This window comes from Oncorhynchus mykiss, chromosome 19 (assembly GCF_013265735.2).
Source record: "Oncorhynchus mykiss isolate Arlee chromosome 19, USDA_OmykA_1.1, whole genome shotgun sequence".
NCBI lineage: Eukaryota > Metazoa > Chordata > Actinopteri > Salmoniformes > Salmonidae > Oncorhynchus > Oncorhynchus mykiss.
The window spans coordinates 39,483,338-39,508,330 of record NC_048583.1 but is presented as its reverse complement, the minus strand read 5'-3'; the positions used below and the strand labels follow the sequence as shown (position 1 = coordinate 39,508,330).

The following is a 24,993-nucleotide window of genomic DNA, read 5'->3' as shown; positions in this document are numbered from 1 at the left end:
TTGATTTTGCTCTCCCCAAGTTTTTAGTTTCACACTCCTATTGGAAACACAATTACACTTGAATTTACATTAATGTAAAACACTGGCGACACACTGGTGTGGGAGTAAGTTTCCATGGAAATGTTGCAAATGCCTCCTCATTCTTCTCTTTCAATGCTAGACCTATGTCTGACGGGATAAATTCCTCTGTAGCCAAAATGTGAACTGTCTGCACAACTGGTTATCCCCGCCCTCCCCTTTCATCCATTGGAGAAATCCTTCTTCTCCGATGGGGTTGATGTAGTGGAGTGTGCGTCAAAGACAGGGAGGAAGTAATTAATCCTCCCTGTCTAATCCTTCACTAGAGTTCTCTCTATTTACACACAATGACCATATCAAGCAAATAAAAAACAACACACATGTTAAACTATTCAATGGAATAGTACTGATGTTGAGAATACTGGAAGTTAGTTTACACAAACAAAAACAACTTTCTCTATGCAGTTTCAATTAAAATGTATTTGGTGAAGGACCCTCCCTCATATCACTCCCCTGCAGTCCCCCAACGCCAAAATATAGTGCCATCAGAAGGTATTCAAACCCCCTGAATTTTTCCACATTTTGTTGTGTTACAAAGTGAGATTTAAATGGATTTTAATTGTAATTTCTTGTCAAATATCAAAAAAATACAAAAATACTCAATAAGTGGAAGAAAAAGTCTAACATTTGTAAAAACAAATAATCATGAAAAATAACACCAGTATATCTTGATTAGATAAGTATTCAAGCCCCTGAGTCAACACATGTTAGAATCACCTTTGGTAGCGATTACAGCTGTGAGTCTCTAAGAGTTTTCCACACCTGGATTGTGCAACATTTGACCATTATTCGTTTTAAAATTCTTCAAGGTCTGTCAAACTGGTTGTTGATCATTGCTAGACAAAAATGTTCAGGTCTTGCCATAGATTTTCAAACTGTAACTAGGCCACTCAGGAACATTCAATGTCATCTTGGTAAGCAATTCCAGTGTATATTTGGCCTTGTGTTTTAGGTTATTGTCTTGCTGAAAGGTGAATTTGTCTCCCAGTGTCTGTTGGAAAGCAGACTGAACCAGGTTTTCCTCTAGGATTTTGCCTGTCCTTAGCTCTATTATGTTTCTTTTTATCCCAAGAAACTCCCTAGTTCTTGCCGATGACAAGCATACCCATAACATGATACAGCCACCACCATGCTTGAAAATACGAAGAGTGATAGTCAGTGATGTGTTGTTGGAATTGCCCCAAACAAAGCTTTGTAATCAGGACATAAAGCTCATTTCTTTGTCATTTTTGTTGCAGTTTTCCTTTAGTGCCTTATTGCAAACATGTGCATGTTCTGGAATACAGATGAAGTCGGAAGTTTACATACACCTTAGCCAAATACATTTAAACTCAGTTTTTCACAATTACTGACATTTAATCCAAGTAAAAATTCCCTGTCTTAGGTCAGTTTGGATCACCACTTTATTTAAAGAATGTGAAATGTAGCATGGCCTTTAAATTGTTTAACTTGGGTCAAACATTTTGGGTAGCCTTCCACAAGCTTCCCACCATAATTTGGGGGAATTTTGGCCCATTCCTCCTGACAGAGCTGGTGTAACTGAGTCAGGTTTGTAGGCCTCCTTGCTCGCACACGCTTTTTCTGTTCTGCCCACAAATTTTCTAAAGGTTTGAGGTCAGGGCTTTGTGGTGGCCACTCCAATACCTTGACTTTGTTGTCCTTAAGCCATTTTGCAACAACTTTGGAAGTATGCTTGGGGTCATTGTCCATTTGGAAGACCCATTTGCGACCAAGCTTTAACTTCCTGACTGATGTCTTGAGATGTTGCTTTAATATATCCACATAATTTTCCTACCTCATGATGCCATCTATTTTGTGAAGTGCACCAGTCCCTCCTGCAGCAAAGCACCACCACAACATGATGCTGCCACCCCATGCTTCACAGTTGGGATGTCCTTCAGCTTGCAAGCGTTCCCCTTTTTCCTCCAAACATAACGATGGTCATTATGGCCAAACAGTTCTATTTTTGTTTCATCAGACCAGAGGACATTTCTCCAAAAAGTACGATCTTTGTCAGCATGTGCAGTAGCAAACCATGGTCTGGCTTTTTTATTGCGGTTTTGGAGCAGTGGCTTCTTCCTTTTTTTATTTTTATTTTATTTATTTTTTTATTTCACCTTTATTTAACCAGGTAGGCTAGTTGAGAACAAGTTCTCATTTGCAACTGCGACCTGGCCAAAATAAGCATAGCAGTATGAGCAGACAACACAGAGTTACACATGGAGTAAACAATTAACAAGTCAATAACACAGTAGAAAACAAAGGGGGAGTCTATATACAATGTGTGCAAAAGGCATGAGGTAGGCGAATAATTACAATTTTGCAGATTAACACTGGAGTGATAAATGATCAGATGGTAATGTACAGGTAGAGATATTGGTGTGCAAAAGAGCAGAAAAATAAATAAATAAAAACAGTATGGGGATGAGGTAGGTGAAAATGGGTGGGCTATTTACCAATAGACTATGTACAGCTGCAGCGATCGGTTAGCTGCTCAGATAGCTGATGTTTGAAGTTGGTGAGGGAGATAAAAGTCTCCAACTTCAGCGATTTTTGCAATTCGTTCCAGTCACTGGCAGCAGAGTACTGGAACGAAAGGCGGCCAAATGAGGTGTTGGCTTTAGGGATGATCAGTGAGATACACCTGCTGGAGCGCGTGCTACGGATGGGTGTTGCCATCGTGACCAGTGAGCTGAGATAAGGCGGAGCTTTACCTAGCATGGACTTGTAGATGACCTGGAGCCAGTGGGTCTGGCGACGAATATGTAGCGAGGGCCAGCCGACTAGCGCATACAAGTCGCAGTGGTGGGTGGTATAAGGTGCTTTAGTGACAAAACGGATGGCACTGTGATAGACTGCATCCAGTTTGCTGAGTAGAGTGTTGGAAGCCATTTTGTAGATGACATCGCCGAAGTCGAGGATCGGTAGGATAGTCAGTTTTACTAGGGTAAGCTTGGCGGCGTGAGTGAAGGAGGCTTTGTTGCGGAATAAAAAGCCGACTCTTGATTTGATTTTCGATTGGAGATGTTTGATATGAGTCTGGAAGGAGAGTTTGCAGTCTAGCCAGACACCTAGGTACTTATAGATGTCCACATATTCTAGGTCGGAACCATCCAGGGTGGTGATGCTAGGCGGGCATGCGGGTGCAGGCAGCGATCGGTTGAAAAGCATGCATTTGGTTTTACTAGCGTTTAAGAGCAGTCGGAGGCCACGGAAGGAGTGTTGTATGGCATTGAAGCTTGTTTGGAGGTTAGATAGCACAGTGTCCAATGACGGGCCGAAAGTATATAGAATGGTGTCGTCTGCGTAGAGGTGGATCAGGGAATCGCCCGCAGCAAGAGCAACATCATTGATGTATACAGAGAAAAGAGTCGGCCCGAGAATTGAACCCTGTGGCACCCCCATAGAGACTGCCAGAGGACCGGACAGCATGCCCTCCGATTTGACACACTGAACTCTGTCTGCAAAGTAATTGGTGAACCAGGCAAGGCAGTCATCCGAAAAACCGAGGCTACTGAGTCTGCCGATAAGAATATGGTGATTAACCTTTCAGGTTATTTCGATGTAGGACTTGTTTTACTGTGGATATAGATACTTTTGTACCTGTTTCCTGCAGCATCTTCACAAGGTCCTTTGCTGTTGTTCTGGGATTCATTTGCACTTTTCACACCAAGATACATTCATCTCTAGGAGACAGAACGTGTCTCCTTCCTTAGCGGTATGAAGGCTGCATGGTCCAAAGGTGTTTATACTTGCATACTATTGTTTGTACAGATGAACGTGGTACCTTCAGGCATTTGGAAATTGCTCCCAAGGATGAACCAGACTTGTGGAGGTCTACAATTTTTTTCTGAGGTCTTGGCTGATTTCTTTTGAAATTTGTGGAGAGGTTGAAAAACAAGTTTTAATGACTCCAACCTAAGTGTATGTAAACTTCTGACTTCAACTGTATATTTATTCTGTACAGGTTTCCTTCTTTTCACTCTGTCAATTGGGTTAGTATTGTGGAGTAACCACAATGTTGTTGATCCATCCTCAGTTTTCTCCTATCACATTCATTAAACTCTAACTGTTTTAGTCATCATTGGCCTCATGGTGAAATCCCTGAGCGGTTTCCTTCCTCTCCGGCAACTGAGTTAGGAAGGACGCCTGTATCTTTGTAGTGACTGGGTGTATTGATACACCATCCAAAGTGTAATAAATAACTTCACCATGCTCAAAGGGATATTCAATGTCTGTTTTTTTATTTTTTACCCATCTACCAACAGGTGCCCTTTGTTGAGAGACATTGAAAAATCTGCCTGGTCTTTTTAGTTGAATCAGTGCTTGAAATTCACTGCTCGACTGAGGGACCTTACAGATAATTGTATGTGTGGGGTACAGAGGAGATGAGGAAGTTATTCATAAAACATGTAAAACACTATTATTGCACACAGAGTAGTCCATGAAACTTATTATGTGACTTAATGAGCACATTCTTTTACTTATTTAGGCTTGCCATAACAAAGGGGTTGAATACTTATTTACTTTTTTTGTATTATTATTTATTATTAATCCACTTTGACATTATGGAGTATTGTGTGTAGGCCAGTTACACAAATCTCAATTGAATCCATTTTCAATTCAAGCTGTACACAACAAAATGTGGAAAAAGTCAAGGGGTGTGATTACTTTCTGAAGACACTGTATATGTATAGCTCAGTGCCCCCAACAGCATGTCCCCTTGTGATTAGTACTGACAAAGGTGGTCTATGGCTTTGCCTCTTCCTCTTTGGTACTGATAAAATGATTGCGTCATCATTATCTCATCTTTGAATAATCATGATTGTCATGTCAACAATAAGGGAAAGTTTAGCATTCCCCTGGGAAAATTCCCTTTATCCTGATACACCAGCACTACCCACTGCCCCACCCACATCTCTGGTTACCTGTTATAAAACAAACAGCCTTTGGTTTCATACTTCAATAAATTATTTTTCTCAGTCAACCATAAATATGTCTACTGTGGCAGACACAAATAGGCCTACAGTACTTTTTCATATTTTTTTCCTATGAAACCAGACCAACAGCTTGTTATGGGCCTGTTATGAGTGGATTAGCAATCACGTTTATCCAGAGCCCCTTCCAGGAGGCGGGGTTGGGGAATTTGATTATGTAAACATTGAATGAAACAACCAGGTAGATCAGTTGTTATTAAGGAATATACCAAATATTCCCCCACACTTTGAAAATGTTCCCGACCTGGGAAAGTTTTGGGGAATTCAAAACAGTTGATTCATACCATCACCCAGTTAGGCAAGTGCTGCATAATGCTAATTTGTTCAGACTATAACCTCCAGCATGTTTACCTTAAAATGTATTGTTTCCTGTCATCAGTTAGTCCATTTAACAGATCAGTTGGTCTATTAACAGGATTCTCATAAAAAAGTCTTCACAATGAGTGTATTGTTCAACATGTAATGGTATATAGGTGTGCAGGACAATACAATGCAGCCACAGAAACTGAAAGCAACACTGACTGTGGTGTCTACAATCAGGAAATGGGAAATTCCCTGCTCCAGCACCACTCTATATCGTTTGGTAGACGGTCAATTGTATGGATATTGGTGGTTGGTTGACGAACTGTGACTTACAGTATTCCTCATTTGGACTACTGTACATGTACTTGCTACATCCTCTCAAGATATTCCATCATCATATCCACCTACTTGGATTCTGACTAAGGACCAGTTGAGTTCAGCAGTGGTCCCTTTTGTGGCAATCAGTGTGTCAGGCAATCAACCCAGAAGAAAACCATGAAGAAATTCAACTTCATGAGCAGAAAGAGTAAGCCATTGGGGATAGAGGACGGGAGTCCTCTGATTAAGAACAGTACACTGCCTACAGATGGTGAGGTCCAGATTATTATTATTATTATGGTCTGTCTATTGTTTGTCTGAGTTTTTGTCATTCGTCATGTTTGTTCCATAAGCAAGAAGATATGTCTACATTTGTTGGGATAAATGTGTTATTTTAATGTAATAATAGCATGACCAAAACAAACAGTATTCAATTTATAATGAATTAACTAAGAATACATTAATGGTTTTATAATGGTCTTTTGCATATTGTTTTTAGCACTGTACTCATTCAAATGCATTGCATTATTGGTATATTCACAGAAGAGGAACAAACCGGGAATGTGGGACATGGGAATCCCTACTTGGAGAATGGCTTTAACAATCATCAGGAGTTGGGCAGTCAGGGGGGTCAGGAGAACGGACAGTCATTGCTCAGTGTACTTGCAGAAGCTTTGAGGGTCAGCCATGTTGGCCCTCAAGAGAGACTTGAAGCTAATTTGGAGGGGCCACCAGAAGAGATTATGTGCCATGAGGCTCAGAAGAAGGACGATACACACCCAGAAGTCTTGCTCCAGAGGTACTTTCATCTTATTGAAGCGTCTGTGGACAAACACTTCCCCAAACTGCCAGCAGGGAACACTGTGAATCAGCTGGAGGGCTACCTGATAAAAGTGCAAATAACTGTGCAAGGGGAGCTTCTGAGGTTGGCACCCCTGCTCAAAGAGGCTCAGTTGCGGAAGCATTTGATTGCTTGCTATCATCAGCGTATGTTTGACTGTCTACAGCAGATCCTTCAGCATGTCAACACAAAAAAAGAGGCCTTCACAGTTCTTGACTGGGTACTACGCACATACTTGAGGTACTCTGTCCCACCTGCACTCTCTCTCTCTCTCTCTCTCTCTCTCTCTCTCTCTCTCTCTCACTATGATGGTGTAGTACTGATTCTGATACTAAAACAGTAATGGCATACCTTTTCTGGGTTGTTTTTCTAGTGAGGAGCTGCTAGGACACCCCAACATCTGGGGTGAGGCTCTACATGCAGTTGACCTTCTCCTTCTGACAGACTGGATCCCACAAGCTGAGAATAAACTCTTGGCCATTGTGCAGGTGAATCACCTATAGGTGATGTGATGTCATCTCAAAACAAGCACACTTCTTGAGGGCTAGATTTCTATCATGTATCGATTTTTTTATTTGATAATAACCCATGAAGTTCCTGTGAAAATGTTACGTATTTCAGTCTCTCTGTCTGACCCATTGTAGGAGGACATCTCCACATCACTGAGGAGGATCCTTCAGAACGAGGAGTCAGGTAGAGAGGTGTGTGTCTCTGGAGAGGAGGCCTTTATCAAACTGCATCTGGATGTCATCCAGGTACTTCAACCAGCAGTGATGTGTAGAGATAATAAAGTGTATCACTGTAAATCTATACTAAGCCCTTTCTCTCCCGGTGACTCTTCCTCCTCCACATAGTGCATCAATGCTGTTCTCCAGAAAGCAAAGATGATGAGCCAAACTCTGATGCGCAAGGTCCAAATAGTCTGTTGGCAAGAGCTACAGGACTTTGTGGAAAGGTAGTTGTCACCTTTTCTTAGTACCACTCTACTGTTTCATTGTCTTGCTGTTTGTCTGGTAATACACTGAGACCAGGCAAAATGTTGAATGAATGTGCTTATTGTGAAGGTATGTCAATATTGAAAAGAAGCACCTTCAGAAACAAGCAGGAAGGGGAACGTCAGGTACAATGCACTTCTTTAAAACGTTCAACACCTGCATTGAACTCAAGTAAGTTTTATATGTTTATATTTATGCTATGAAATCAAATCTCATGTATTGTTGTTGAATCATGATAATCATTATGATTATGTATCTGTTGCAGGTTGTATATTTCAAGGATTGCCAAAGATGACACAAGCTTAGACTGTGTTAAAACCATATCAACACTTAAGGGGTTGGAGGCTCTTTCTTGGAAGCTTCTCCTGGAAAAACCAATTCAACTTGCACAGGTTAATCCCCCCCCCCCCCCCCCCCCACTATAGAAATACTATAGCAAGACAAGCCTATCTGTTCAAAATCCACAAGTTCCCACTTCCAATATGAACTTCCTCCTAGAAACACATTAATTTTGTAATCTTCATTTATATTAAATTATATTGAAACAATTAAGGGAAACTGTGTTACAATGTTTTGTGATCCCAGATTTCCTTGAAGAAGTATTTCAAAAAAGAGGATGAACAAATGGAAAATCTAATGAAAGAGATTACATTTATTTTCCAAGACCTTCCCAAAGACAAGGATACGCAAAAGGTGTGTTCACTGTTCACATCTGGTGTGAGAGCATTCCTATTACATTCTTCTTTTTCTTACCCCCTTTTTCTCCCCAATTTTGTGGTATCCAATTTGTAGTAGTTACAGTATTGTCTCATCGCTGCAACACCCGTACGGACTCGGGAGAGGCGAAGGTCGAGAGCCAAGCGTCCTCCAAAACACAACCCAACCAAGCCGCACTGCTTCTTGACACAATGCCCATCCAACCCGGAAGCCAGCCGCACCAATGTGTCGGAGGAAACACCGTACACCTGGCGACCTGGTCAGCGTGCACTGCGCCCGGCCTGCCACAGGAGTTGCTGGTGCGAGATGAGACAAGGATATCTCTGCTGGCCAAACCCTCCCTAACCCGGACAATGCTGGGCCAATTGGGCGCCGCCCCATGGGCCACCCGGTCACGGCCAGCTGCGACAGAGCCTGGACTAGAACCCAGAGTCTCTGGTGGCACAGACCACTGCGCCACCCGGGAGGCCCCACCTATTACATTCTTATAACGAAACTGTAATGTGAAATACTCAACACTTCTCTCTTGTTCTTTCCAGTATATTATTTTATACATCTCTGTCCCTTCTCTCTGTAGACTGTGATTAGCAAAGCCTATCAGTGCATCACCCTTCTGTACCTCCAACACCTGGTGCAGAGTAACCATGGGAAGCTGGTGAAGAGATGGGATTATGTGAACAAAAGAGTGATGCATGATGCCGAGCTCCTTCACTCCATCTTCTCAGTCCTGGTGAAAAAGCTAGTCCTGTTGTACACCAATTACTATAAATGCCTCCTTTCTACCTGATAAGATGCAGCTGGTTCTTTTCAGAATGTGTAATTACTTTAAAAGGTCAACATTCTTCTACTGACATTAGTTATTTTTTTATCAGAATCCTGATGTTAAACAGTGGAACATCATACTGATTAAAGTGAGAGAAGTGCTGGAATGCAGAGACATTGAAAGTCTCAAGATAATAGTCAGTGAGATACTGAGGGACAATGCCAGTACAAGGTAAAACAGAGTATACCACAGGGTTTCAAAAGTCTGCATGGTCCACAGCACTGAATGTAATTTTATTACATATGGATTAGCTTGAGAACAGGCTTGATATCTCCAATATTATGTATTGATAAATGTTTATCTCTGTTGTAGTGCTGCTGAGCACCTTCCAGCCCTGCTGCGCTGGAAGGGAGGCCTGTCATGGAGACTGACCCGGGAGGTTCTGGAGGCAAGCCAGGAAGTGTACCCCATTGACCTCTCCCAAACCAGGTCTGCACCCTGGTTTGACTGCCTTCTTTGCTGCTGAGTGTGTGAACTGGGACGTCTCAGGCAAAGGACAATAACGACCCCACTCTAACAACATGACAACACAATATTTGGAACTATGTCTTTGTCAACTTTTTAAAGATATTGTATGGCAAGTTATTATTTAATGTCTTAAAGAAGAAGAAAAATACATATTTGAAATTGGAATTAAAACTGCCTAATGTTTTTCATTTTGAGGTCAAGTGATTTTAATCCTCATCAAAAATGCCTAATGGAAAGACTTAGAACCAATAGTGCCCTGTAGATGGAGACAACGGCAGTAAGGCTATCAGTTATTGTGCTTCCGCTGAGAAGGGAAATCCCCTAACAGTCTTTTTGGGTTGTGAGAGTAGTACTCAGATATTGGAAATTCCAAAATGTACACATACAGTAATCAGTAAGTCAATTTGAATGCATTTTGGATGGCTCCATTGGCGAGGTAGGGTGGTATTTAGCTTATCTTTTTCAATGGACAGTATGGTGTTTCCCTTTATATCATTATCACAAACTATTATCAAATCACTGACAGTCTTCCAGTGGAGATAAAGACATTAACCTGGAAGAATTGGCAGCATGATTCACTTGAAACATCTATCCTGTTAACAACAAGGCTGTTAATGTGGTTTCCTTCCTCCTTCCAAAGTCATAGGTACACTACCGGTCAAAAGTTTTAGAACATCTAGTCATTCAAAGGTTTTTCTTTATTTTTACCAGTTTCTACATTGTAGAATCATGGTGAAGATGTCAAAACTATAAAATAACACATATGGAAACATGGAGTAAACAAAAAGAAGTGTTGAACAAATAATTTATTTTATATTTGATATTCTTCAAATAGCTATCCTTTTCCTTGATGACAGCTTTGCACACTCTTGGCATTCTCCCAACCAGCTTCATGAGGTAGTCACATGGAATGCATTTCAATTAACAGGTGTGCCTTCTTAATAGTTCATTTGTGGAATTTCTTTCCTTAACGCATTTGAGACAATCAGTTGTGTTGTGACAGGGTAAGGGTGGTATACAGAAGATAGCCCTATTTGGTAAAATATCAAGTCCATATTATGGCAAGAACTCAAATAAGCAAAGAGAAATGACAGTCCATCATTACTTTAAGACATGAAGGTCAGTCAATACGGAAAATTTCAAGAACATTGAAAGTTTCTTCAAGTGCAGTCGCAAAAACAATCAAGCGCTATGATGAAACTGGCTCTCATGAAGACCGCCACAGGAATGGAAGGATGGATGCTGCAGAGGATAATTTCATTAGAATTATCAGCCTTAGAAATTGCAGGACAAATAAATGCTTCACAGAGTTCAAGTAACAGACACATCTCAACATCAACTGTTCAGAGGAGACTGTGTGAATCAGGCCTTCATGGTTGAATTGCTGCAAAGAAACCACTACTAAAGGATAACAATAATAAGAGACTTGCTTGGGCCAAGAAACACGAGCAATGGACATTAGACCGATGGAAATGTGTCCTTTGGTCTGGAGTCCAAATTTGAGGTTTTTGGTTCCAATTGCCGTGTCCTTGTGAGATGCGGTGTGGGTGAACGGATGATCTTCGCATGTGTATTTCCAACCGTAAAGCATGGAGGTGGTGTTATGGTGTGGGGATGCTTTGCTGGTGACAATGTCTGTGATGTATTTAGAATTCAAGGCACACTTAACCAGCATGGCTACCACAGCATGCTGCAGCGATACGCCATCCCATCTGGTTTGGGCTTAGTGGGACTAGAATTTGTTTTTCAACAGGACAATGACCCAACACACCTCCAGGCTGTATAAGGGCTATTTTACCAAGACGGAGAGTGATGGAGCGCTGCATCAGATGAACTGGCCTATTATTCTACAATGTAGAAAATAGCAAAAATAAAGAAAAACCCTTGAATGAGTAGGTGTTCTAAAACTTTGGACCGGTAGTGTAGCTTACTGGTAAAGTGAGTGTTTACCTGGAACTGATACACAAAAGAAATCATGGTTGGCTAGACAAGTGCTTAGAGTGTATACTTTCCATTTTAATTGACAGAATGACTTGGAATCATTGACTAACCAATTGAAGGGAAATCCTTGAGTAAGGCAGAAAATACTAAATAACCACATAATTGTTGAATCCATGAAGGAGACATTGAGAAATGTCAACTACACAGAGGTGCCTCACATACATGTAATTAATTGCTATTTTTATTACATAAATAATTCAACATGCAAAATACAACATACAATCATTAAGAAGCAAAAGTACAAAGTTAAACAGCCCCACTTCACACAGATGAGTATACCACAGGGTTTCCAAAGTTTGCATGATCCACAGCACTGACTAATTTACTCCATAGGGATTAGCTTGTTACATGTTTACCTCTGTTGTAGTACTATGGAGCACCTGCCTACCCTGCTGCATTGGAAGGGAGGACTGTCACAGAGACAGACCTGGGAAGTTCTGGAGGCAAGCCAAGAAGTGTACTCCATTTTCCTGTCCCAAACCAGGTCTGCAGCCTGGTATGGCTGCCTTTTTTGCTGCTGAGTGTGGGAACTGGGAAGTCTCAGGTAGAGGACAATAACGACCCCCATTCTAAACAACATGACCATCAGGTTCTCACTCTACTGCACAATATTTGGAGCTCTGTTTACATGTCTTTGTCAACTTTTTAAAAGGTACTATATGGCAAGTTATTATTTACTCTTAAGAGAAATTGGAATTAAAACTGCCCAAAGTTTTTCATTTTCAGGTCAAGTGGTTTTAATCCTCATCAAAAATGCCTAATGGAAAGACTTAGAACCAATAGTGCCCTGTAGATGGAGACAACGGCAGTAAGGCTATCAGTTATTGTGCTTCCGCTGAGAAGGGAAATCCCCTAACAGTCTTTTTGGGTTGTGAGAGTAGTACTCGGATATTGGAAATTCCAAAATGTACAGTAATTCACAATGGACAGTCCCATACACAACATGCTTCCTCAATGGTATGCTTCCTCAATGGTATCCCAGGGGATATCAAAGAATGGTGTTTCCCTTAAATCCTTATCACAACCTATTATCAAAACTGACAGTCTTCCAGGGGATATAGGGACATTAACCTGGAAGAATTGGCAGCCTGACTCACTTGAAATGCTATCCTGTAAACGACAAGGCTGTTAATGTGGTTCAAGGGAAAATGTCATCTAAATTATAATCTATGTACCCACAAGTAATTATTTATAATGAGATGGCAATAAACAATCATTTGTAATGCAGAATACCCCAAGAAAGATTAAAATCCCACCTTTCTGGTATTTAAAAAAAAATATTGCTGAGGTGTAGTCACTTTCGAGGACACACGCTCAAGTACACAGTACAAATATGATACACATATTCAATATTTTATGATGCATTTGCTATTCTACACAAATGTATGAATGAGACTTGAATAACTGTCAAATACATGTTTGATGTTAGAGAAAAGGTGCATATTCTCTACTCATTATGAACTGGCCATTCTTCTCATATTAATCTTGTCTGTCTATGGCAAACAGAAAAAACATTTATTTAAAATCTCTGAATTATTGTTGATGACTTTGATGAAACCATTATCTCCTGCTACGCTAGGATCTAAGGATTGCAGGCATGTGCTTTGTCAACGGCTGTTACCTAGCATTCAGCCAGGAGTTGATGGAGAGTTGGAAGAGTGAATGAAATGGTAGGCAGGACATCCCAGCTTCAAGTGATGTCAGATTTCACAGCCTGAGGTATACAGGTGGAAGATATATAGTCCCGAGTCCGTGAAATCTAGGGCTATCGCTGAATGCATGCTATTTCAATCTATGGTGTCCACAGAACAATTTATAAGCGAACATTTCAGTCAGAACCGGAACCAGAACCACGCTAGTCCCCTCTTTAGGGTACTTTCCTTACAAGAGCATTGCAGACGTGACCCATTAAGAGTATTCAACACTCATTTGACCTGTACCTTGGAGAAAAAAGATGGGACATCCTGGGAGCTGGTGGTGTCCTGGTTGTCCAGGAGGGTCTTCTTTACCCTCCTCACGGCAGAGGCAGAAAGGTTGGATTTGAGGCTAAGCAGGGCGGACACCTGGAATTCACTGTGGGTCAAAGTGGAAAAGGTTGAGCTCACTGGGTGTTCAACGCAAACACAGCATCATCTGCCGTGTGTTATTGGCTTTGTGCAAGGCACTGTACCTGAATTTAGCATTATAAAAGGAACTGTTTCAGCTGTATCAATATAAGCAATCACTGCATTAGAATATGCAAAGGAAATACAAAATCACATAGCTACAGTATTGTCTAACAACAGTTATGTGAATAACAAGTATGAAAGTTTAACCTGAGATCAGGGTAAGCTTGACTCAGAGTCACTATCTCCAGCTGTATGGAGGAAATGTCTTGGAGTTTCAGCACTTCAGCAATCTTGGGAAGGATGTCACTTAGCCACTCCTCCCTGGAACCCTGTGACAACAAACACAATATGATCTCCAGTGTGTGTGTGTGTGTGTGTGTGTGTGTGTGTGTGTGTGTCTGTGTGTGTGAGTGAGTGAGTGAGTGAGTGAGTGAGTGAGTGAGAGTAAGTGTATTCTCACCGCTTCAGTGAACAGTTTGTGTAGTCTCTGGCCATCCTCACACACCGACCTGGCCGCCTGCTCCTGCATCTCTTTGTCTCTCAGCTTGATCTTCCTCTTCAGTAGCCTCCTCACATACTCCACTGTCACCTCCAAGTGCAGCTGGCTCAGCAGCTCCTGTATAACCATTCGACCAATTAATCAACCAACCAAACAATTGATTTCTCAATCTATCAATTAACCAACCTACCAACCAACCAGAAAATTAGCCATTCCATCTCTCAATCAATCTGTTAATCAATTTACCTGATGACAGGAGTCAGTCAAGCCCTTAAGATCCTGGGTGTGTTTGTTAATTCCTTCAAACAGCTTCTCAAACACCTGTTTCTTCTTCTCCAACCAGACAGGCGTCCCCAGATCTCTGTACTGAGACTGTGTGTGGCGAGGGCAGATAGACAATAGATCAGTACTGAATTAAGAGCAAGGACAGGCTAGTAAGTACATTACACTTTATATTACTTGACTCAGACGCAAAATCAAAGAGAGATGAATTGTGTAAGTCAGCTATACCTTGAGATCCTTGTGTATAGGGCTTGTTAAAAATGTGTAGCCAATGTTTTTCATTTCAGCTACTATGGACAGACAGCATTCCTTTACATCCACTGGGAAGATATCGGCTTTGTTTACAATATAGTCCCTGTGTGGAATCATAGACATCAAATTAGATGACTAGATGTCATCGTGGTCCAATCAATTTGGATATAAAAAACTGAAAAGAAAAGTAAAACATACCTAAATTGTTCAACACAGGCAAGATTGGCCATTATCACAGTTCTGCTGTTTCCATTGTTGCTTCCCTTGAGAACTTTCTCCTGGAATTTCTTATAGCTGCAAGTGTGTAATTTGGTATATTAGTAATAGATAATCATAATTTGATAGTATTTGGAGTAGAATACAATACAATGCATTGTAACTTCAGGTCATGCAATTATTTCCTGCAAAAAGTGTATACTGTAGTACCTATTCAAGAAGTCCTTCAATAGGCACACAATTATCTGGACTTTGGACATGGCTCCCAAAACTGTCTCTATCGATTTCACTGCAGCATTAATAAACTAAAGGGACAGTGAAATAAAACATGTATTAAATTAATCCCTGTTAAAATCAACAACCTCATTTGTGACTAACTGAATAGTTAGAGCAATAAAGGCATGAGGATGCCAAATATTTCCTATATAATGTCTACCTGAATTACGTCGATGGCCAAGGGGCTAAAGTAACAGTCATCTCTGAGCTCAGGCACAGACCCCTCCATCCAGGCTTGCTCCTCCACCATCAGCACTTTGTTGATCAATGTCTGCACCTCTGTCTGAAAACAGGGCATCAACAAAACAATGCATCTAACAATCTCTGCACTCTTAGAAAAAACGGTGCTATCTATAACCTAAAATATAACATAAAAAAAGTTAATGTAATAAGCTCAGATACTTAGAAAAAAGGGTTCCAAAAGGGTTCTTTGGCTCTTCCCATAGAATAACTATTTTTGGTTCCAGATAGAACCCTATTGGGTTCCATGTAGAACCCTTTCCCCAGAGGATCCTACATGGAACCCAAAATAGTTCTACCTGGAACCAAAAAAAGTGTTGGCTTATTACCATAAACTTTTTTTAATGATCCACAAGCCATCATTTACATCTCCAGATGTAGGATCTTAAATTGAGCCTGCATCTGACAGCAGGAAAATAATCCTGCAGCAACAGGAAATGTGAATTATTGTGTGGATTATAAATTGACATTTTTGGAGAGGTGGATACATTTTTAGTAAGGGCAAATTTTAAGTGGAAATTACTAACTTTAGAAGCCTTTTAAACTTTGAATCGTTTTTTGTTGTTGCAAGATCCTACATCTGTAGATGGGCAAATCTAGGGCTCTATTTAATCCGTATCGTGGAAGTTCAGCGTTACAGCGTGATTTAAATTTAAAGACAATGTTCCCACGTTAGTGAAGACTTTATTCACGATAAACGCTGCATATGTCGGCTCGATATTACCTTCACATTTCTATCGCACAATCTGTAATGCTTCAGCGATACAGACTGAATAGACTAATCTTTTGCTGTACAAAAACATAAACACATGGGTCAGAAAGCTGTGGTCCAGTTTGCAGGACACATTTTAATTGAAATCATATTTACCTCTTTGTGAGTAAGACATTGATTCTCCAATGGTGTTGTCAACTCCTCAGTCAACAGCTTTCCTAACATTTCAGGGTTAATCTCCTTGGTCAGTTCCGGATTTTGTAGAATTCTAAGACAAAAACCAGGAGTTACTATGCTAGTCAGTCACATTTCCTAACCTCATTATATAGTCTTTTAATAACCAAACACAAACAAGACATCACTCACTCTGGGTAGGCAACATTCACCCAATACAGGAGGTAAGAGCAGTCATCCATGCCCAGCCCATACTCTTCAATATTCCTCATCCCTGCGCTGAAGGCTTGGTGATACATCTTTCCATAGAAGTTGCAGATATCCATGTCCTCTGGGTAGCAGCCCTTCACATCCTTCACCACCCTCAGCAGGTCCTCCTGCAGCCGCCTGCCCTTCCCACAGACATCCCTCTGCAGGGAGGAGCGTAGCTTGTTGCTCTCTTCAGGAGGCAATTCGGCATTGTCCATACGCTCCTCCACCAGGCTCTGGAGGACAGTGTTGTGGTGACGTCTACACTCACTGGGCCTCCAGGCAGGCTGTTTACCCACCTGATTCAGCCATCGCCTATCCTGCTCCTCCTCCTGTAGGATAGCTTTCACTGCAGACTTCAGAGCCTCAAGACTGCCTTCATCTGGACTGAAAGAACTCTTTACAGCCAGGTCTATTTGGCTGAGGAGGGCTTTGTGATCTCTGGTGAACTGCTCTTCCTCCTTCTCCCACTCCGTGGTCGACTGAACCACCTCTTCTGAGATCTGTCCATATAGACGCTCCTCTCTCTCAATCAGCTGTTGGCCAGCAGCAGACAGGCAATTTCTCTCAAGGTTCTGCTCAAAAGTCAACAACTCTGAGGGGAAAGACAACAAAGACTGTACAGTGTTTACAGTGTCTAAACTATATGCCATAAAACATTTGCATATGAATGTTCTGTATGATATCGGTTATACTAACCATCTACAGATGTTATATAAACAAATGAATCAGTCATAAGGGAAATGTAAATTCCACAGGGATTTTGATAACCTTTGACAAGAAAGGAATCATTTGAAAATACGATGCAATGACAGATAAAAGGTAGAACTCATTGCAGTGTTTACTCACCCTCCAGAGGGGCAGCAATAACACTGGATGTGTTGGGGACATCTGGAGCAGTGATGTTGGTGTTACTCTTGGAATTCCTTCTTAGGATCCGGGGCAATGTTAAAGGTTTAAACTTTCTTCCATCTGATGTTGTCTTTCCACTGTGTTCCACTGAAGAGTTTGGCTCAGTGGATCCTGTTCCCAAGACTGTGTTTCTAGTCCTTAGGGTCCTCATCACTATAGTGAGACAGTCAGAGACAGATGGACACTTACTGCATTACCATCAGAGGTGGCATGCCGATGGGGGTGTTTTACAGACACAATGTGCAATAAACTGATGGTATTCAATCTGCTGCGCTGTTAAATATGGCAGCGACATTAACACAACACATAGCGAACTCATCAGTTTGGACCGTTTAGTATAACGGTTAAGCATTTCGCTACTGCTAAAAATGTGTATGTGACCAATACTATTTGATTTGATTAAGGTGTTAGTTTGACAGTCGCTGAACAGGGTTGGGTCCTGGTCGTGGTTAACCCCCCAAATTCGCTACAATATTTAAAAATGTAAGGCCTTTTTATCTGGCAATATCTTTATCTAACGTTACCCTAAAAAGTGGGTAAAAGATAAGATATATATTCTGCAGATATCATTGCTATGTATATTTTATTACTTCGAATTTTGAGATCATAAGCAAACATTCAGTATGTGTAAAAGAAAGCATTCAGTATAGACATACCTTAAGCCTGATAGAAAAATAAGTGTGAACCGAAAGGAATAGCTCTACTCTCCCGACAGGACTGACCACTTTACTTGTATAGCGTAGAACCAGAGTTGCCAACTCTCACGCATTGGTCGTGAAATACACGCATTGACCCACTTCTCACGCTCTCACGCATTGAAAAGTACTGAATTTATTTTTGTAATTAGTCGATTATATAGTCAGCGCCTTAACTTTTCAACTGTGCTCCAACTCATTCTGAAATCGGAGCATATTTGCGCCTGCAATTTAACATCACGAGCGGAACATCTATATTGGTCCTGCCTTGCCACACACTGTCAACCGCCACACATTGAAGAATATGATTGGTCTAAATATCTATGGGATCAAGATAATTGGTTGCATGTTTTAAAGAAACGCCCCTCAAGATTAGAGTGGCGCTGAATGGAGAGAAAGGCGGCATTCCAAAAATTTACAACACACCCTCTTCCCCTCAAGCGTCAAATTAAGTGAACACTTCTGATCCTGACGTCTGACGAGTTTACACTTTTATTTGTATTAAACAGTAACATGTGAAACACAAAAAGCAGAACAGCCAGAGGGATTCCACAAAAAAATAAGGAAGATAAAAAATAAAATATTAATACAAATCCACACACACACATATAATATATATATATTCTTGACAACAAAATAGGTAAAGGGGTTGACCAGATGCTTTTCAACTTCATCTGGAAAAATCGTACACATTATATTAGGAAATCTGTCGTTATAAACACATATGAATATGGTGGTCTCAATTTTTTGAATAAAACTTTTAAGATAAATTGGGCTAAACATTTCTTAAAGAATCCAAATTCAATTTGGAATTTCATCCCTCATTAAATCTTCACCCATTTAGGTGGCTTCAATTGTATGTAACTATAACATTCATAAGATTCCTACAAAATTATCTGCTTTTCATAGGCAAGTATCCTTAGAGTGGTCGTTAATATATAAACATACTTTTCCCCCGCATAGGTATTTCATTTTGAACAATAAGGATATTTGGTATAGAAACAAGTCTTTATTTTTTAATAACTGGTTTAATAATCATATCCTGCTGGTGAGTCAACTTTTCAATGCAGAAGGATTGTTACTCAATTATGAGGAATTTGTTATCTCGTTACAATATCCCTGTTACACCTAGAGAGTTTGCCATAGTCTTTGATGCTATTCTATTTGGAACTCTGTTGTTTAAAGATGTAACCCGACCTCACCTTCTGGACCTACCCTTGCTTAATCCAGTTGACTCTCCAATAGGAAAACTGTGTTTCTCCTTGCTCCCTCAGAACAACAGATCTATACGTGCTTTATTTCAAAGGGATATTTTATCCATTCCTTATGTCACAACTTACTGGAATACATTTGTCAATAATATCTGTTGGAAAAAAGTCTGGTTATTACCACACAAATACCTGCTTGTTAATAACAAGGTCAAAGAGGTCTCTTTCAGAATGATCCATAAGTATTACCCTGCAAATCATTACCCGAAGAAACAAAAAACACATTAACATTAACTGCACCCAGAAACAGTTTTGCATTCATTTTGGCATTGTCTACATGTAAAGAAATGATGGAAAGATATTCATAATATTTATAATTGTTAATATTCTTGATGTTTTGTTGTTTTATGGGAGAATGCGCTGCTCAGTTTCCTTAACTATAATAAGGATAAAGGAACATTTTTACCTCATGAATCTAATTGTGCTGATGGTAAAATGTCATATTCACAAATGTAAATTCACGAATAAAAAAAACATAATTCCGTGTTGTCTATAAGGGATTCGAGCAGTACATTAAGACCATTCTACATTCTACTAATAAGAAAGCTGTTAAAACAATGTGTGTATCTTTTCAAGTCTTTCTATAATCTGTAATTGTTTGTAGCCCCTTGCATATGTTATAATTGTCTGTTTGTATACGTATTGTATGTATACTGGGGTTTTTTTGCAATAAAAAACAAGAATAATTTAAAAAATATACAAACGACAAAAAAAATATGAAAAAAACAAAACAAAAATCTGTCAATTATGATTGCATGTCTACTTATATTAACTAACATTATATCATTATTAATATACGCCTACAGTATGATAGCTAGCAAATTATTAAGTTAGCTAACATTAGCCTGCCTAGCTGGAACTTCTGAAGAAGGAAAATGTTTAATTTCTACATTTTTCAAAAGCTAACCAAACAAAAACAATGACCTTTACGTGCATTAGTAGCACAATTTCTAACTGATTTACATTCGTTTTGATTTACGCTGGTTGTTGACTCCACCATATTGACGTTGAGGTTTTAAATTTTGTCTGACTTCTTAGTGGATGAACAATTAAAAACGAGGGCTGAGGAATTTACGTTGCAAACTTAACCTTGCTTGGCTAATCATTTGAAAGACGACAAATATGGCCGCGGGAATTCCCCCAAGGGCATAAGGCGAGGGTAAGTAGACGAGGGTAAGTAGACGAGGGTGTGTTTTTTGAGTTTGAAACGTAGCCAGAGAACGTTCTCTGCTGAGTTTATAAAACTGTAAAAAGACGCTGTGGCAGCCCGCCAGGTGGGGGTTTTGAGCCCCACCTGTTTTGCATGTTATTTTTGCATTGATATGTGACGTTACCACGATTCAACTTTGTTTTTTTTCAGAGTTCCCAGCTGTCTTGAAAACACCATAAATCCAGTGAATGCGAGAATTTGATGCCAACTTTTGATGACAAAATTTGCCTATGAAGGACCGTCGCGCCACCTTCCTGTTCAAGTGAGCACAGCACAACAAGATGAGTCCAAAAATGTATTGTATGCTGTTGCGTAAATTATGTAACATGCCAGGGAGATATGTATACTGTAGCTAAGAAAGTAATACTAAGTGTATGTTGTTAGTAGCCCATGTCCCTCACCCTAATTAGTTGGTCATTTTCCCCTCTTAATTTAGCCTATTGTTCTGATTTGGTGGTGCACATGTAGCCTATAGCCTGTTTTAGATGACAACTTGTTTTCAGGAGATTTTATTATATATTTACTTTAATTAGTCTGGTCCATGGAACAATTGTCATTCTTAACAATTGGCAATGAGGCTATGTATTTTTGCAGCCATTCATGGACAGTTTTGAATAAGTCATACAAATAAGCATTTCTCCCATTATGACTATTTCCTGTGTAGAGCCTTGGTGTAGTGGTAACACTCCCAGGCACGTGGTGCATGCAACCTTCCACCTGAGAACAGGGATCATTGCCTGCTTCCAACCTTCCCACTGTTTCTAGCCTTTGCCTTTCTCCTTATTTCATTACTGTCTGAATAAAGTGTCAAACCACCTAAAAAATATCTTACAAAGTCACACCTATTGTCACGATCGTCGTAAGGAGTGGACCAAAATGCAGCGTGGTATGTGTTCATGATGATTTTTTTATTAAAGAAAGCACCGAACACTGAATACAAACTATACAAAACAATAAACGAATAACAACCGTGAAGCTATAATGAGAACTGTGCTGACACAAGCAACTAACATAGACAATCACCCACAAACAAATAGTGAAACCCAGGCTACCTAAGTATGATTCTTAATCAGAGGCAACTAATGACACCTGCCTCTGATTGAGAACCATACTAGGCCGAAACATAGAAATCCCCAAATCATAGAAAAACAAACATAGACTGCCCACCCCAACTCACGCCCTGACCATACTAAATAATATCAAAACAAAGGAAATAAAGTTCAGAACGTGACACCTATCCCACTTTTGTAGAAGTCCAGAATGAGAAAGTGTAGGTTATATAGAAATACAGTAATTATGCTCAAATTAAAAATTATTAAACAAAATAATGAGGATTTATATCAGCCTAATCGAGGTGAGATGACATCTCACATTTCAGTGTTCGTACTTGTAAACAAGGCTGCATGGGATTTCTCTTAATCCAATTCCGTGCAGCCAATGGCAATTTCGACTTTAGGGATAATGCGGGGAGAGCTTGTGGATTTGACTGCCTTAACGCAGTTTCACCTCCAACACCGTCCAAACATCAGCTATGTGGATGTTGGCTAAAGCGGATTTGATTGAATCGGCCATAAAACACTTTGAGGCTATGTAATTTATCACCTGTTTTAAACAGATAGACTATTGCATAGCTATGTCAATAATAACTACTGAAGAAGTGAAAGCTTAATTGTTAGATTTATTTTTCCACTATGCAATGTCATTGAGTTCTAGACTTGAGAAATGATCATTCCTTACCTGCTTCATCCCTCAACCCTCGAAATAACTTCATTCTTCCACAGTGTGCGCTGATATTAATGATGGGTCAAGTGTTCTACCTCCCCTGCATGTGGTCCAGGTGAACTGAATGTTGCTTAGAAATAGACACCTCAGGAGGATACTGAGCTGTCTTTTATAAGACGGTTGAGCTGTTCTTTAGCAACATTGCTTCCTTCCTCATATGACGATATGGGTTTTCCTGTAGGTGTAGCTGACTTCTGTGATCTGATGCTTTGGAGTCTGTTTTCATAGAGCATGTCTCAACAGTCTCAAACATATTTCCCAATCCTACCATGTGCTGGGTTGGCCTGCATGCATCTCACATGATAAACAGGCAAATATGTATTGACTTCAAATAAAACTTTATGTACAAGATAATGATTACCTTTATGACACATTTGCTTGTCATTATAGCTACAATATAATTAATAAGCTGACACACATGAGTACAAAGGAAGGAAACTAAAGTTTTCACTTAACTAACAAATGGAGAAGACTGCATTTGTTTTGTGGTTTAATTCTCAAAATGTTATATTTCAAAACCTCACTACACAAAAACTAGGCTAGATAATATCTGCAACGAAATGCATCTAAGTAGCCCGGAAATAGCTGTACTTTCACTTTCGTCAACGGTAAAGTTTTTCAACACTGAACATCAGGGGTGCAACTTTCACTGGGGACGGGGGGAGCATATCCCCCCCACAATCTGAAATTGCATTTTTACCCCCAGTTTGATCATGAAAGAGGTAACGGTGTGCTTTAGGACCATATGGACACCTCCAAGCGGTCGGGTAAGCTGTTTGGAGTGTTTATCTGACTGGATTTAGGACCACTCGGACACTACAGAGCGGGCTGACAGGCTGTGTGAAGGCAAAGCTTCTGGAAGGTTGGCTGGACCAACATGGGAGAGTTGAGCATAGTTACGTGATGATTATGTGTTACGCTCTTTCCCTGAGTTGTGAAAGGAACAGAAACTGGCTACTTTTAGTTGACTGATGTAGCTGGCAAGGTAACTGCTGTTTAACTTAACAGGAAAAAAATGAAACTTGTGTTTATTCACAGTGCTGAGCTAGTATTGTAACTGACATGTGACGTTAGCTAATGTTTCATCCCTCTCGACTGAGGTGAATGAATAAGCTACGCTAGTGAGTAGCTGCCATAGCCAGGTCAGCTCTAGCCTTTAGTTATCTGTCAGATAGCGATATGAGGTGGCTATTATTACTACATTAAACAGCAGTTGTTTGTATGGACATGTTTTGTAGTCTTTGTTTTGTCACGTTTCAGAAGTAAATTAACTTAGCAAGCTTTTGCCAATTGATAGAGAGATAGCTGGCCAAAAGTTGGCTTACATTAGCTATTATTTTTGCCTCAATCTAACTAGACCTGACTCAAACAATGAATCCATCGGCCAAACAATTGAAGATTGATATTCTGATGTTTTTTCAGTGCAATGTGGGTTGTATTAGTCAGTATGTCAATGTAACGTTATTGATCTGTCAGTTTCCCAGCTAATTCCCTTATTTTCACACTAACAGAAATAAACAGCTCTAATGTTACAGGCTTTACTATCATGGTGCACAGTAGAGGTTTGCACCAGACCAATTTCTTCCTCCAGCTCTCGCCTGCACCAGCTGGCTTTCTGTCCAACTCTCACCCGCTACCGCAAGAACTGGTCCCAAACCCAACCTCTGTCCTGCAATGTTATTTTAGGCATATGTGATGCAGTTTTTTTTTTTTAATTTTTAAATTTTTTATTTTTTTTATTTTATTTAACCAGGCAAGTCAGTTAAGAACAAATTCTTATTTTCAATGACGGCCTGGGAACAGTGGGTTAACTGCCTGTTCAGGGGCAGAACGACAGATTTGTACCTTGTCAGCTCGGGGGTTACTTTCACTTGCCAGCCATGGTCCCAGCAATTTTGCGCCCTATAGGCAATTTCAAATGCGCAAAAATGATTTAAGAAATAGGTTAAATTACCAGAGATTCTCACATGGCCCTTATCAGCCAATGTGCTAGATGTAGTTTGAAGAGAGCAGAGTTGGAAAGACTTGCACTAATTCTTGAGCTATTTTTATTGCCTACCTTTTAGGAGTGGGAAGAATTTCAGGTGGAGAAATATAGGTGATCAATATTTAGGCCTTTTCTAGACAATGTAGTAAACTATAGCCTAATCATAGGCCTATTTAGAAAGTACATTTCCTTGGAAAGATAACTGTCCCGTGCTTCTCTGCCCATTCTCTTAAATGCATACCAGCAAAACCACTACACAACACATTAATTGCACTATAACTGTGACAAACGGTGCCCACAAACTGTTAGGGCCTACATAAAGCTGTCCCAACAGAAGAGTCCCAACACCTTACCACTGCTACACCTGGCTATTAGCGGAGCCTTGTCTGGCAGCGAAACAGTTCATTCAGCCTCAGTTACTGCCTTAAAAAAACATAGCTGATATGGCTGACTTGCTTAAACAAATGTGGTTTCTACTGAAAATTGAGATGTACAAACTACATTATGGCATAAGGGGATGACGAGCGGATAAGAGGCAATCCGTAATTTCAATTAAGACATTAATGAGCGAGCTAGGACGGCCGTAGTCA

General features: G+C 40.2%; 2 protein-coding genes across 3 annotated transcripts; one reads left to right on the top strand and one right to left on the bottom strand.

The window, feature by feature from the left end:
- Nucleotides 1–5,030: 5,030 nt before the first annotated feature.
- Nucleotides 5,031–9,711, top strand: si:dkey-196h17.9 (exocyst complex component 3-like protein). Its single transcript, XM_021574198.2, has 11 exons — nucleotides 5,031–5,967; nucleotides 6,240–6,777; nucleotides 6,911–7,025; nucleotides 7,182–7,292; nucleotides 7,392–7,492; nucleotides 7,602–7,703; nucleotides 7,798–7,924; nucleotides 8,118–8,225; nucleotides 8,827–8,979; nucleotides 9,122–9,243; nucleotides 9,385–9,711. The coding sequence occupies exons 1-11, from the start codon at nucleotides 5,874–5,876 to the stop codon at nucleotides 9,536–9,538; spliced, it is 1,725 nt and encodes a 574-aa protein (XP_021429873.2). The 5' UTR covers nucleotides 5,031–5,873; the 3' UTR covers nucleotides 9,539–9,711.
- Nucleotides 9,712–11,535: 1,824 nt separating this feature from the next.
- LOC110497812 (tumor necrosis factor alpha-induced protein 2) lies at nucleotides 11,536–22,573 on the bottom strand. Of its 2 annotated transcripts, none has more exons than XM_021574196.2 (12): nucleotides 22,372–22,573; nucleotides 17,399–17,614; nucleotides 16,493–17,144; nucleotides 16,283–16,394; nucleotides 15,335–15,457; nucleotides 15,109–15,203; nucleotides 14,881–14,976; nucleotides 14,659–14,785; nucleotides 14,395–14,520; nucleotides 14,110–14,265; nucleotides 13,857–13,978; nucleotides 11,536–13,614 (listed from the first exon to the last, which is right to left on the bottom strand). In XM_021574196.2, the coding sequence occupies exons 1-12, from the start codon at nucleotides 22,403–22,405 to the stop codon at nucleotides 13,467–13,469; spliced, it is 2,007 nt and encodes a 668-aa protein (XP_021429871.2). In that variant the 5' UTR covers nucleotides 22,406–22,573; the 3' UTR covers nucleotides 11,536–13,466. The 2 variants fall into 2 exon arrangements, with proteins under 2 accessions (XP_021429871.2, XP_021429872.2); XM_021574197.2 differs by lacking the exon at nucleotides 22,372–22,573 and adding an exon at nucleotides 18,118–18,428.
- Nucleotides 22,574–24,993: the final 2,420 nt, after the last annotated feature.

Coding starts and splice junctions, on each gene's coding strand:
- si:dkey-196h17.9 (XM_021574198.2), top strand. CDS start 5,874: ATGAAGAAATTCAACTTCATGAGCAGAAAGAGTAAGCCATTGGGGATA. Junction 8,980..9,121: donor ACTCCATCTTCTCAGTCCTG/GTGAAAAAGCTA, acceptor TTTTTTTATCAG/AATCCTGATGTTAAACAGTG. Junction 9,244..9,384: donor AGGGACAATGCCAGTACAAG/GTAAAACAGAGT, acceptor TCTCTGTTGTAG/TGCTGCTGAGCACCTTCCAG.
- LOC110497812 (XM_021574196.2), bottom strand. CDS start 22,405: ATGAAGTTATTTCGAGGGTTGAGGGATGAAGCAG. Junction 16,395..16,492: donor GTGAATGTTGCCTACCCAGA/GTGAGTGATGTC, acceptor TTTTTGTCTTAG/AATTCTACAAAATCCGGAAC. Junction 15,204..15,334: donor TGGCCATCGACGTAATTCAG/GTAGACATTATA, acceptor CTGTCCCTTTAG/TTTATTAATGCTGCAGTGAA.